General features: G+C 35.6%; 1 protein-coding gene across 1 annotated transcript in view; it reads left to right on the forward strand.

Annotated features, from left to right (window-relative positions):
• DNAH5 (dynein axonemal heavy chain 5) overlaps window positions 1-14,465 on the forward strand; it is a 116,359-nt gene that overhangs the window by 73,165 nt on the left and 28,729 nt on the right. Inside the window, exons 51-58 of the mRNA XM_039714905.1 lie at window positions 325-520; window positions 4,506-4,678; window positions 7,225-7,355; window positions 8,197-8,350; window positions 9,008-9,275; window positions 9,859-10,090; window positions 11,040-11,154; window positions 11,366-11,542. Of these exons, the coding sequence (XP_039570839.1) occupies window positions 325-520; window positions 4,506-4,678; window positions 7,225-7,355; window positions 8,197-8,350; window positions 9,008-9,275; window positions 9,859-10,090; window positions 11,040-11,154; window positions 11,366-11,542 (1,446 nt within the window). The remainder of the gene's footprint in view (window positions 1-324; window positions 521-4,505; window positions 4,679-7,224; window positions 7,356-8,196; window positions 8,351-9,007; window positions 9,276-9,858; window positions 10,091-11,039; window positions 11,155-11,365; window positions 11,543-14,465) is intronic.

A 14,465-nucleotide genomic window follows, 5' to 3' on the forward strand; every position in this document is an offset into this window, starting at 1 on the left:
GAGCCAGGCTCTGCTTCGTGGTGCCAAGCAATGGGGCAACAGGCAGAAACTGATTCACAGGAAGTTCCTCCTGAACATGAGGAAGAACTTCTTTACTGGGTGGGTGATGGAGCCCTGGCACAGGTTGCCTGGAGTCGTTGTGGAGTCTCCTTTGCTGGAGATATTCAAGAACCATCTGGATGCAATTCTGTGCCATGTGCTCTAGGATGACCCTGCTTGAGCAGGGAGGATGACCCCCCTATGGTCCCTTCCAAACTGGCCCATTCTCCTTCTGTGAGTCTGTGAAATGCCCCTTTTTTAATATAATTTTATTTTTTAATGTAGGTGCTGATAAAACTGTGGAAGCATGAATGTAAGTGTGTTATTGCTGATCGTTTCACAACCTCAGAAGATGTTGATTGGTTTCACACAGCTGTGGCAAAACTCATTGAGGAGGAATTTGAAGATCCAAACACTTTGCTGAATCATGAAACAGATGCATTCTTTGTTGACTTCTTAAGGGATGCACCTGCAAGAACTGGTAAAGATTGACTTTAATAATCATGGAAATGACAAGAATAGGCAAGGGGATATTATAACCATAGATACTAAGAAAAATAGGTTGTAAAAATTCATACTAAGTTTATGCATCAAAAGCATCTGTTCTGTCCAGTGGCTTTGAAGGTAGTTTGTTACCAGCTGTGGCAAATTTTTATCTTAATGGGATTTCGAAGTCTGTATTGATATCCAGTTCTCTGTATAGGAGAGCCTTGCTTTCATTTAAATTAGTATGGCATAAAGACAACTGCCAAATAGTGAGCATGAGTCTTTATTATTCCGAAATGATGAAGGAAATTTGTTATGTATGACTTGAAGTGGTGGGGTTGCAGTAGTAAATAAAGGATTGCAATATAGGTAACATGCCCTAGAAATCTGATAAAAAGAATACGGTCTCTCAGCTCTGGGCTAATCCAATACTCTTTAGGAAATAACTGTCACATGATTTTGTAATGAAGGACAATTAATTCAATTTCTCCTGAATGCTAGTTAAAAACCCATATGACTTATGGCAATACCCTTTATGTCTTTATAACTAAAACATGCTGTCACTGACCTCACCTGGTAATATTTATCAATTGTTGCAAAAGAACAGAAAACATATGCTTGTGTTTAGGAGAAGGTCATTAGATGATTCACTTATCTGTGTTGGTGTCACTGCAATGATGGAGGGTGGAGCAATAAGAGACTGGCATGAATGGCCAATGCTATTGGAACGTTTGCTTGAACGATTGAAGTAATCAGAAGGCAGTGACAAAAGGAGAATAAAGGATAGGACATATTTCATTGGAAGGAATCAAATAGAAGTAAAAGTAAACTGGTCTAAGAAAAGAAATAATTACATCCTTAAATAACTTGCTCATCTTTATCAGTATAGAGAAGACTGAAATGTAAGTCAGAATGCATACTGAGAGGGTGAAGAGTGATCTTTAATGTGAAAATTTAAGTCCACACTAGAAACCATCATATTGAACTAAAAAATAAATGTAAAATGATAAATGTATTTCTCAAAATTATTTGCCTTTTTGGTGACAGATTAAATGTACCTGTCCTGTAATGTGCCTTTTAGTATGGAACCTCATCTGAATACAAAGTAGGAGAGTCTTATATAGAAAGGCTGTATTTTGCCCTCAATAGATTTCTGAGTTCTTAAATACATAAAAAATTATGTCTGACATTGACTTCAAAGAACCCTATGCTTAGATTAGTAATATGTTAACTGGTACTATGTAATTCTTTTGTCTCTGTGTTGTAAAAGCACAATATCTTTGTCCCTGAGAGAAATACATGATGACTTAGATCTTAGTCAACTTTTAGATCTTAGCTTCAAAGGAATTGTTAGTGGTCCTAGTGATCTCAAGAACCCTCCACCTATTCAAAGGTGTTTTTATCACCTGGTTTTGTCATTGTTATTTAGTACTTGTGATTATGAATCTTGAGATTGAGCAAGACTTTAAAGTAATACATTTTGCTGGCTGCCTCTCAAAATAATGGAAAAGTCTCCCCTTTATTAGGTTTTGTACTTGATTATACAGTCCTTGGACATTAATAATAAAACTGTAGGAACAGAATTAAGGTGATATAATTATTTTAAATGTTTCAAAACTGTAAAAGCTTAAGTCCTTGATGTATTTCTTATTAGCTTCTTATCAGCTGCTAATTTGTTTAAATGTCTTATTCAACTTGTAAGAAATTGATTTCTGCCTGGAATATTTCTTTAGTTTAACCGTGCTTTTACAGGTTAAAATAAGAAATCAATTGATTTAATTAGATTTTAATCTAGAGGAGTGTTCCTATGCAGAAGCAATATAGAGCCAAAAATTCTGAAACTAAGGTGACTTCAAGCAAACAAAAAGTGCAATATAAAGGACAGCTGAAAGAGAATTAATAGTTTGTGTATTTTGAGAGAGTAAGTTCTGTGGTAATATGTGATTTTCTTAAAATATGTTTTTAAATATGTATTTTTGGGGTTTAGTTTTGTTACTGTTTTTCTGTTGTTTTTTTTTTTTTTCCTTTGAAACTGCATGAACATTGGAAAGGTGCAATGGAAAGGAAATGGAGAAAAAAAATTTGCAACAAGAAAAAATTTACAGAGAGTATTCTAAATACAGCAGAGTTTGGTTGGGGGTTGGAGTTCTTTTCCCCACCTTTTTGTCCCTTACCTTCACATTGGCTTCTAGTGCTTTACTAAGCCTTAGGGAAATATTTATTTTACTGGGATGATTTATTTCATTGATTTTAATTATACCAATTAGAGATAATGTTTTGAATGATATGTTTTTTAAGCAAGTTAGAAGAGGCTTAGCGAAACTGATTGATTTAGGATAACTGGAAAAATATATCCTGTAGTATATATAGATCACAAAATCCTGAAACTTATTGAGCTAAGTGTATGTAAATAAGAGCAAAGTAGTATTGTACTAATATTTTTAAGGAAACACAAACCATCAACCAAAAACCCCCCGATGCCTGCCTGCTGGCACTGTTTCAATGAGATTTGTCAGGTATTTGCTAATGAAATATGGTCTGGATGAGAAGTGAGATGGATTGAAAATTGCTGAATGATTGAGCCCACACAGTGGTGACCAGTGGCTCAAAGTCTAATTGGAGACCAGTAACTAATGATGGATCCCAGGGATCAACACAGGATCCAGTTATCCTCAACATTGTCGTTAGTGGTCTGAGTGATGGGGCAGAGTGCACCCTCAAGCCAGTTCCCAGATGACACAAAACTAGGAGGAGTGGTTGGTATGCCAAAGGTTCTGCTGGCTCCCGTGTAACTTAACTGGAACTCCATAAGGTTCAACAAAGGGAAGTGAAAAGTCTTGGACCTGGGGAGGAAAGGTCCCATGCACCAGAATATGCTGGTGGTCACCCTGTCTGCAAGTCAGCCTTGCAGAAATGGACCTGGAGGTGCTGGTTGGCACCAGCCTGAAGATGAGCCAGCAGTGTACCCTTGAAGGAAGAAAAAACTAGTGACATTCTGAGCTGCATTAGAGGAAATGCAGCCAGCAGGCTAAAGGAGGTGGTCCTTTCCTTTTTTCAGCACTAGTAAGGCCACACCTGGAGCGCTGTGTCCGAGTCTGGGCTCCCCAGTACAAGAAAGACACAGATACACTGGATAAAATCTATTGAAGACCTTGAACATCAGTAATCACTTTTTTCTTTTTCTTACCCCCCCCACTCTGACAGTCTGGTGCAGGTTGTCTAGAGATGTTGTGGAGCCTGTCTTTGGAGGTATTCATAAGTTACCTGAGCATGGTCTTGGGGAACCAGCTCTAGATGACCCATCTTGAGCAAGGGGTTGGACCAGATAACCTTCAGAGGTCCCTGATGATCTCAACTTTTCTGTAATTTTATTTGCTGTAAGAATTCTTATGAATGAAAGCATGTCACCTTTCAGCATAATTAAGGTTATAAATGCATAAATGAGGCAGCAGCACTGTTAACTCCTTTCTTTGAGAGTTGACTTGTGTCTTTTATATCACCTAAGGAAATAAATGTATGCTAATTTACAGTGAATATATTTTTTTGTTGTGGCAGTTATTAATTTCAAGAGTACATTTTTTTCTAGTGCAATTATTTAATAAATGTAGACCATTTTTCTTTTACAGAAAAGGTTATTTGTAATTTCTAACTGCAGTATTTATTTATCTTCATTCTCTGGTGCTACTTTTTTTTGCAAGCACCTAAGCAAGTATAATTTTTCATCATTCCAGTTTCAGATAAAGAAGGCTATTTAGTATTTTTCTCATTTTGTCTTTAAAAATTGTGTTGCTGAAATTACCATTTCTTACAGGCAGGGTGTACTCAGCACTCTCGTATGTACATCTAAAATATAATATTATGTATAATAAACCTGTTTCTGGGTAGTGAAACTTCTGGTTATCTTCACTTACTTACCCCCTCACTGAACCTTTGTCAATTATTTAAACTGCTAACGTTTTATTACTTGCTTTTTGTTCTAGATGAGAAACCAGAGGAAGTTAATTTAGATATTCCCAAAGTCTATGAACCAATCTCCTCATTTCATCAGCTACGGGATCGTTTAAATAAATTTTTGCAAGCATACAATGAGAATGTTCGTGGTAGTGGAATGGACATGGTTTTCTTTGAGGATGCCATGGTTCATTTAGTCAAGGTACAGTCTTGCTGGATTGCCATTTGTTGTTGTTCACTTGCCCACATCTCCTTTGAGTAGAAGTATGCATGAATCAAGGTAAATTACTTCTGAAACTGCAGCAACTAATTTATTGCTATCAAATATTTGATCTGTCACACTGTGACTAGGTATTAAAACCTATTAAAAACTTTTCAGAAAATGCACCAGATGGAACTATTCTTTTATACCTATCTTTTATGTTTGGTGGGATCATGGTGCTAGCTGTTCTAATTCTATTTCAACCTTCCTTCTTAATTCTTCTGGGAGCCCTTCCTGTCTTTGGAATGAGTCAAATGAAATTCAGTTTAAGACATAATTGGTTGCTTCTGAAGGAGTATGCACAGCAGAGGAGGAATTAATATAGTCCAAAATTCTTTTGTAGATCCCCAGTATGCTCACTGCTTTTAAAGTTCTTTTGAATATGGATTGGAACTGACCGTAACTTTTAGCACAGCACAGCTTGAGATGATTGTTCATACAGAATAGGCCTCATACAAAGGAGAGCCTTTTTTTTTTAACACTAGGACCTCTATTGTCTCAGTTGAATACTGATTGTCAATATTTTTTATAATAAAGTATTAAGAATTGAATATGTAATTGTATCATTGTTCCAAATATAATATTAAATATCAAAACAGTTTAAATTAATTATAGTTGACAAAAACATTGCATCTCTAGTTTTCAAAATTTTGGGGGGAATTCTTGTTATTTCACAAAAGCCTCATTCTTTCTAAGGTTCACTGCAAAATTAATGATGTTCTGCTCTGGATTTCTTTAAGACAACTGTAAATAATCATCACACTTACCAATAAGTTTCTCAATTTTTTCTAGGAAAAAACTGTATAAGTTTAGGATGTAATATTTTTTTTTCCACTGAACAGCCACCTGTCATCAGGAATAGCTTATTTGGGTAGCTAGGCAGTAAATACCTGAAATATTTTATTAGTATTTTCTTGGATAAAATGATAATTTTATGCTTTATACAAATGCATAAATGCATTGCTTGGATAAAAAGTGTTTCTGTGATTCTAAATTCTTGAAAACAGGAACAGGAACAACTGTGTAGACCTGAGACAGCTTCTAAGAGAGAAAGTGAGATAGGCTCAGTTGAGGTAATGCCTCATCTGAGCTGACATAATATGACATTGAACAAGTTAAAGCTGAGGGATATTTTAAACAGAGAGCAAAGTTTCCAATTAAACACTTGTGTGCCTCTGTCTGGAACAGATCTAATAGCCATTATTGAAATGATCAGTGATATTGCAAGGGTGTTATGCAAATTAAATTTTCTTTCTCTGGTTAAATAATAAAGCTTAGAGTAAGCCTTCATACTTGTTCTTATCTTTCTTATGAAACTTTAACCTATGGAAAATAAGTACATAACATTCAATACCTAAAATAAATAAGTTTAAAATTGGAGGAAATTGGCATGACTATTTTTAATAGCTTAGAAAGAAGTAACTTAGAGGAAGGGCAAGTAAATAAGTGTCCCAGGTTGTTTACTGACATGATGGAATTCTGGAGTCATCAAAGAACTTTTCAAGATAATAAAGAGAACAGAAGCCAATCCCGTGCATCATTGCTTGTACAGAGGAGACCAGCTGCTCACCAGCTGGCTGGTATTATTGTGTCTTTGAGAGGCATTGGCTCTGTGCTGCTCTGGGTATTGATGTAGGCTCTTCTGGGTACAGTGAGGGTCTGTCCACTTGCAACTGATGGACTGCCATGTTTCATGGCATTGTTTTTTGGCTGTGGGCAGCAGCACAAGTGCTGTATGCAGCTCACAGTTGCTGCTGAGTTTTTTTTGCTCTGAATTCTAAAGGGTCTGTTTGTTTACATTGCACAGTCCTGAATTGAAGGGAAATGTGGAGCAGTAGAAAGCTACTGCCTTTTGATTTAAAAGATAAATAATGAAATTGGAAAGAAATGTTGATCTAATTGGGAGATGTTTCACTGTGATCAAATATTCATACTTGATAACATGCATTTTTACAGTCAAGTAAATGAGAAGTAAAAGCTTTCATTATAAAAGCAGTATTAATACCTGCTGCAGAGAATACTGAAGACTTTGTCCTGAACTGAACATGCTTGGGAAATCCTGTCCTTCAGGTCACAATGAGAAAACCTGGTGAGATGAGTCTTACCAAAGTTATCCAGAGGTCATGGTATTGGGGAAATTATTTCCTTCCCAATTTTGATAATCCCTCATGCTGTGATAGCACATCACTAAGAAATCACAGCTGAGATTTATTTTCACTTTGTGGGAGATGTAATTCTACTGATAACTGAACATATGCAGTGATGGAATCAAATGGTTGCTATGCTATTTGACAGGTCAATAGTAACTATTGTAAAGTACCAATGTCCAGAGAATATATTAATAGCAATATAGACTCCTTTAATTAAACCTTAAAATTTTCATTTGTTCTTAATTTCTAATATAACTTTATTAATGCAGTAGCATAGAATTTTTGAATGTGTGACTCTTACACATTGTAGTAATAAATGACTGGTATATTACACAGATTTCCCGTGTGATTCGCACTCCTCGTGGAAATGCTCTCTTAGTTGGAGTTGGTGGCTCAGGAAAGCAGAGCTTGACAAGACTGGCATCCTTCATAGCTGGCTATGACACGTTCCAGATAATGCTTACGAGGTGAGCATTACCTGAAATTTAACTAAATAAGTACTTTGTGTTTTAAGTCTTCCTATAAATAAAACAGGCTCACATTCTCTGCTTAGAGTAGTCTGATCACTGTCACATAGAGTGGAAGGAAATTACAATCCTTTGGAACTTACTAGATTAGCTTGATTTTCTACAATAATTGTGATTTTTTACTGTCTTTGGAGTAGGAAAATATTTTGTTTCCTTGACAGCAAGAGAGAGAATATTGGTGGTGTCAAGTTATCTTTGCATCTTTACACAGTACATTAAATGGCAGTGAAAATATTTTTAGGTGGTTATCTATCCAAATGACCTTTATGAATTAACCTTGTAATATTTGAAATGCTGTCATCTGAGGAGCTTGAATCTTTATCCCTGACCTCTAATTTGGTAGATCAATCAGTATTTTGACAGGCTTTTCCAAGTACATTTTTGCCTTATTTCGTATTGTTCAACCCAGTGTGGTTTCTTTTGAAATAACTCACAAAAGATTAAAAAAAATTATAAATCCTTCTCTGAATGCCTCAGAATGAATACCATCCCAACTGTCTGTAGGACAGGTTAATTTTGATACTCAAATGTCATTTTAGAGAAGTGAAATTATTCTAAATTTTTGCAGGTGTGTTGGCTGCAGAAGAATTGTAGGCTCACAAGTGGGAATGTCCCTTGGTGTGGGTCCCATCAGAGATGTATCTGAAATAAGCACCTTTTTGCCTTAAGTTTCAAGACGTTGTTTCTAACTTAAATTAGCTTGGGTTTTTTTACCCTTTTGGTCAGAAGATATTTTTCAAAAGAGATGAGTATCTGTTCAATTTTTGTTTTCTTTTTGTAGATCCTACAATGCTTTAAACTTGATGGAAGATCTGAAACTCTTATACAAATCAGCAGGACTGCAAGGCAAAGGCACCTGTTTTCTTTTTACAGACAATGAGATCAAAGATGAGTCTTTCTTGGAGTACTTGAACAATGTTTTGTCATCAGGAGAGGTAAGATGATCAATTTTCTGATTTTTAAAATTCCTAATTCTGCGGTATAATAACAAGATTTATTTGAATATTTTGTTATAAGTCAAAGAGTACACTTCCAAAAACTAGAAATCAAGTGCTTTTTGTTGTTAGAGTATTACTAAAAATGAATGCAGTCTACAAAATCTACAAAATCCTAGGTTAGACTGAGAGAAGCTATCTCAAGGGACATGAGAATAGCTTTAAGAAAATTGAGACTTGAGAAATATTATTGATGTTTTAAAAAGTTGTCTGTTAAATTAACTATTAGTGTGCAGTTAGTTTTTGTATGGTAAATTTATGTCCAGAATTGATGGATTTTATTGCTGTTATTTATTATTTCAGGGCTATGTTTTGGAGTAATTACTACTAGTTGTTAGAAAATAAAGAGAAGGAAAAGAGAAGGAACAAAAGCTATTGGAGGGTGGGGTTTAAAATTTACAGCAAGTTAGACGGCAGTCTATTTAATGGAATAATTTCATTAGAACTTCTTCTTTAAAGGAGTTGGGGAGTACTAATAACTTCAGTGTCTGAGATGTATGACTCTTCCTACAATGCTGTGTGTTAAAAGAGCCTTGTGCAATATGCTCTATTTTGGATCATCTAAAAAAGCATGAAAAATCTTCCTTCTTCCCAAAGGTGTCAAACTTATTTACACGTGATGAGATAGATGAGCTCATTAGTGACCTCATTCCCTTCTTCAAAAAGGAACATCCACGAAGACCTCCAGCCAGTGAAGCTCTGTATGACTATTTCATGGCCAGAGTCCGTCAGAACCTTCATGTAGTTCTTTGCTTTTCACCAGTAGGTGAAAAATTCCGAAATAGGGCCCTGAAGTTCCCTGCTCTCATTTCTGGATGCACTATAGATTGGTTCAGCCGATGGCCTAAGGATGCGCTGGTGGCAGGTACATGTAGGTTTTATCTTTGCAGATACATAATTTTCTGATCAGTGGTCATGTAGCTGTTTTGTTGTGTTGAATTTTGCTAGAAGAAACTTACTTGATTCTAAAATTAGATGTAAATATTTTCTTCTTTAAAGCCTGTTTTATTAAGCTGTTGAAGTATTTCTAACAGAGGAATGGTTTTGAAAACAGTTTAAAGAAAAATTCCCTGTGAAGATGTCTTTGCCTTCTTTGTAAAAAAGGCAAACATGCTATTAAAGAAAGATTATTTGTGACTGTGTTCATGATAAGGCATACAGAGGAAGGCTGTGATTACCCAGTCCCTGGTAGGTAGTAGCTAGATTCAGGGTGAAAAAGCAGTTGCACACTTTGGAGATGAAGAATGACATATCTTTGGCCATAGTTTTTACTGACAGGTGTGGAATAATATTCAGAATCTGATGGTGAAGAGTAAAAAAGACTGGGTTTTCAGAAGCTGGGTGAAAGCCAAGATACTACATGCTGACTTGTTTTATAGTGACTTGTTTATAAGCTAAGATGTTTTTATGAATATTTACTTACGTTGAGGCTTTCTTTCTTTCCTAAGTGTCTGAACACTTTCTGTCCTCATTTGATATGGACTGCACTGCTGATACAAAGAGGGAAATTGTGCAGTGTATGGGCTCATTCCAGGATGGAGTGGCAGAAAAGTGTTCTGATTACTTTCAAAGATACAGACGTTCCACGCATGTGACTCCCAAGTCCTACCTGACTTTTATTCAGGAATATAAAACCACATACAAAGAAAAGCATGCTGAAGTGCAAATATTATCAAACAGGTAAACTACTCAGGTTACTTCTGTTTTTCTTTAGTTCTCTTCCCCAGGTAGGTATATTCTGATAAGCTTCATTTCAATGCATGGCTTGTCTCCTCGCATAGCAAAAAAAAAAGGGTATTTTTAATTCCTAAAATTATGTGAAGGTGTAACTTATTAAAATATTATAGTTGCTTTTGTCATATAAGATCAAGACTATATATATTTGGGTCAGGGGGAAGAGTAGTGGTGCCCTGTTTTCTACCTTCAGATTTACCAAGTTAGTTCACAAAGTCCAATTTCTTCCACTTAAACTTAGTTGCACTGTCTGAATTTGTTAGGGGTTAGTTACACTTTGTCTGTTCTCGTGCATTTGTTCAGCTGTCCAAGTACTGCGTAGCCTTTGCAGTAGCAGTGTTTGTAGAGACTTTTTGAACTTGTCAGAAAAGTCCCAAGTGAAGAATTTTTGGTAGAAAAAAGCACTGTTGAAAGGGCATTTTAATGCTGAATCAGAGAAGTTTTATGTCAATACTATTTTTCTTTTACTCTCTTTTGTTTGGTCTTGGTTTCTTTTCAGTGTCCACTTCAAATAAGAAATATTGTTTGGTTATAATTTTCAGAATTTTGGTGATCAAAAAATGCTTTCTGCTGTACAGAACTCAGTTCTTTGATTAGTGGCTCAAGAGGGACAGTGGCATTTATAGAACATGTAGGATCTTTATGCAATGATAAAGGCATTCTGTTTGATCAGAAGTGGATAAAATTTCAAGTCGCAAACTTTATTACTGTACTTATTTGTCCACTTCATTGATTCTGAAGATATCAGAAAGGTAAAAGTTCTTGTCCGAGTTTTAGTTTTGGTGTAAAACATCATTTGCAATTGTTAATTCTGATTGATTTATTCTATAGATGGAAAGTAGAGTGTAAATTGCATAGTGAATGAGGTGATTTTTATTTTGCTTTTAAACTTCAGAATAAATACTGGTCTGGAAAAATTGAAAGAGGCCTCTGAGTCAGTGGCTGCTTTAAGCAGAGAACTGGAGGTAAAAGAAAAGGAACTTCAAATTGCCAATGAAAAAGCTGACATGGTATGTACAGCCTTCAAAGTGTATTGCTGTTTGATTTTTTTCTCCTTCATTCCTTGTATTTTGAAAAGATTAATCAATTAAAATGAAGTTAAGTGTTGTAAAGAAAGGATCTTGGATAAAATTATGTTGAGTTTTTTTGGAATTGGGTAGATATGATTTTACAAAAAACCCCCTCTTTTAACTGTGGCATGTGGGTTTTCTCACATTCTAGGTATTGAAAGAAGTTACTGTAAAAGCACAGGCTGCTGAGAATGTGAAGGGTGATGTTCAGAAAGTGAAAGACAAAGCCCAAGCTATTGTAGACAGTATCACAGTTGACAAAGCCATTGCTGAAGAGAAGTTGGCGGCTGCCAAGCCTGCTTTGGAAGAGGCAGAGGCAGCCTTACAGGTTAGTGCATGGACCATGTATAACGTTACAACTAAGAAGGTGGATGTCTTTGAAACACGAAATTGCAGGTGCATTGCATAACTCTTCATAACTCTTGACAAAAAAGAAATATATGTATTTTGAGGCTTTTTATGTTCTGTTTTGTTTTTCTTTTTTCACATGAGTACCAACCCCCAAACCGTCAGTTTTCAGAAAAGGGCAAGTTTTAACATTCTTTGGAACTGTAATTGAATACAGCACATGTCACAGGTTGATGTTAGGCTAATAACTGAATATTGATACTATCATTAAACAGCTTGGGTGCAATGAGTGAAGTGCTGTCCATGTAAAATCAGTTGTAATTTAATCCAAATCCAAACCTTCTATTTTAAGTTTTCACAAAGAAATTGCATTTTCATTAAGTTTTCTAGTCCACCATTTTCTGTCTTGAAAAAAAATGTTTTCTTAGGAGTTGTATCATTATCAAGACTTCATTGCCTTCACAATACTTTTCTTGTGAAGCTTTTTTAATAGAATGTCCATATATTTAAGATTACAAAAGATTAATATTAGTTGATCTTGCATAATATTTATCTTTGTCTGCTCAGCTGACTTTATAGGAGGATGTGTCTCAAGACATTTTGCTGTGAGCAGTACTAGTGGAATCTGAAATATACCTGTTAGATGCTAGCAGGGAGCTCACATCTCAAGAAAGAGAAAAGTATGAAGAAAAAACTTGAAGAATAGACAAACCTCAAAGGGTTTTATGTAGATTTTCTGGAAATTATACCTTTCCATTTGAGAGGCTGCCAGCAGTTGTGATGGTTAAAGACTGATTTGAAGGAGTGGCATGATTAGCTTTGAAATCTAGTGTATAAGGATTTTTATGGATCTTCTGAATGTAAGACTTCACTTTGAGTGAATGATGTTTAACAGACTCTGACTGCCATGATGCTTAAAGGACAGAGTGCAAAAGTCTAAATGAAAGTTGATGACCTGACAGCTGGGAAGAGTGAAATATGAGAGAAGGTTTGTATTATAAGACACTGATATATAGCCATGGGAAGAAGGTTAAAAAGCTAGCAACAACAAAACAGCAAACCTGGTAGTGGGCAAGCATTCTGACAGGTGAAAAAATTAGCATTGTTAATTAGTCAGCATCTGCAGTTTAAAGAGGTTGCCAGTATCCTGTGTCTGGACCTGTATCTTATTAAAGGCTACTTTCTGCTTTTGGCTAAAATGACTGAACCAAAACAATACTGCTTTTCTTGAAATGTAGGGTGCTAGTAAATGGAAACCTGAATTCAAGAAAAAGCAATGCTGGCATTATTGTAAAACTTCTCAATGGGAAAAAATATTTGGGCTTAATCTTAAAATTCTTGAATTTTCTATAATAAATTGCTTTGCCTATGTCTAAAGGGGAAAGGCAAACTATCATAAAAAGACACCTAGCAGAATATGCCTATGTATTCTCAGCACTCACTCACTCCCTTAGAAGAATCTTCTCTGTGTGGGTCTGCATCTTTCAAAAAATGAATCTCATAATCATTGCAAATTTGAGCTAGGGAATTCCTATAGTAGAATTCTGCTTGCAGAGTAGATAAATGCCTGTTAAAATATTTGAAAGGTCATTAGCCAGATGAAAAAGAAAAGTGATTAGCTATTTTACTCATTTTTAACATATTTTAAGAATGATAAATGCTACATTAAGAGAAAAGTAGGTACATATTATATAAGCATTTCTAAACATATAGTGAGATTAGTTTTTTAAAGTTTGAGTAAGAATTGTCAAAGTTCAGTAAAATTTTATTGCACTTTGCCCTGTAATAAAAATAGCACATTAAATGCACAACTATAGACAAGTAAATAAATAAATAAAATTTAGATGTAACAATTTTGCCACAATTTGTATGCTAGCAAAAATAAAAAAGGCTGATCTGAATTTCTTAACAGTCACTAAGAAACACTAGGTAAAGTTTCATGCAGATATCAGGAAAATCTCTGGTGAATTATTTGGTGCACACTGAACCCAACAAGCAGCAAAATATTGAAGGGAGATAAAGGGCTGGCAGAGGGAAGGCAGACTGGATAGTCTGCAGTGCTTTTAAGTTCCTTTATTGAAGTATAGACACAAGCAATTAAAATCTGCCTTCAAGAATTCCCAGTGAGGTGTGTGCTAGGCTAGAAGCAAGATGTCATGACACTCACAGTAATCTGTTGCTTGCTGTTTGGGCTGTCGTGTACTTGGACTGATTAAACTGCCTGTAAATAAGCAAAGCTTCTGCTCAGAATTGTGTGTGTTGTAGGAGTGGGTCTGCCCATCAGCTGTTCCCATTGTTCAGTGGTTTTTTTGCTTTGTATGGGGTGCGGTAAACGCTGCTGCTCAAATCAATTCTTCTCTAAGGAGACATCTTCAGCAGACTTCTCTGATAAGTCTTTTCTGATTCATGATGTAGAGTTATGAGTTACAGTGTTAGACTTACACCCTAGGCTTATTTAGCCTTATTTATTAGGGCCTGGGTTTTCATACCTTAATATATTTTTCTTGCAGGCCTGCTTCTACACCAGGAATATTCCTGGTAAGATGTATTAGAAGGTACAAACATATACATATACCAGGCATTGTCACTGGTTTCCTTAATTCACCTTCATTTGCTGGGTGTCAACAAAAAGTATTTCCTTTCTAAACACAGTTTCTGGTCAATATGTTTGCATTTAAAAAACAAGTAAAATTCCAAGATATTTCTGGTTTACTCTTTTTTATTGTCAAAATAGTTCATTGTAGTTTTGAGTTTGAAGGTGCTGATGTGAAGGTGCTGTCCTGAGGTTTCCTTTCCCAGGAGTTGATAGGAGTTAGTAGTGAAAATCTGACTGGGGGGTCCTTCCAGCTTCATGCTTTTTAGAGGTAAAAATAACATATATATTTTCTTCTTTCTCCCATTGA

This window comes from Passer montanus, unplaced genomic scaffold (genome assembly GCF_014805655.1).
Source record: "Passer montanus isolate IOZ18808 unplaced genomic scaffold, ASM1480565v1 scaffold31, whole genome shotgun sequence".
NCBI lineage: Eukaryota > Metazoa > Chordata > Aves > Passeriformes > Passeridae > Passer > Passer montanus.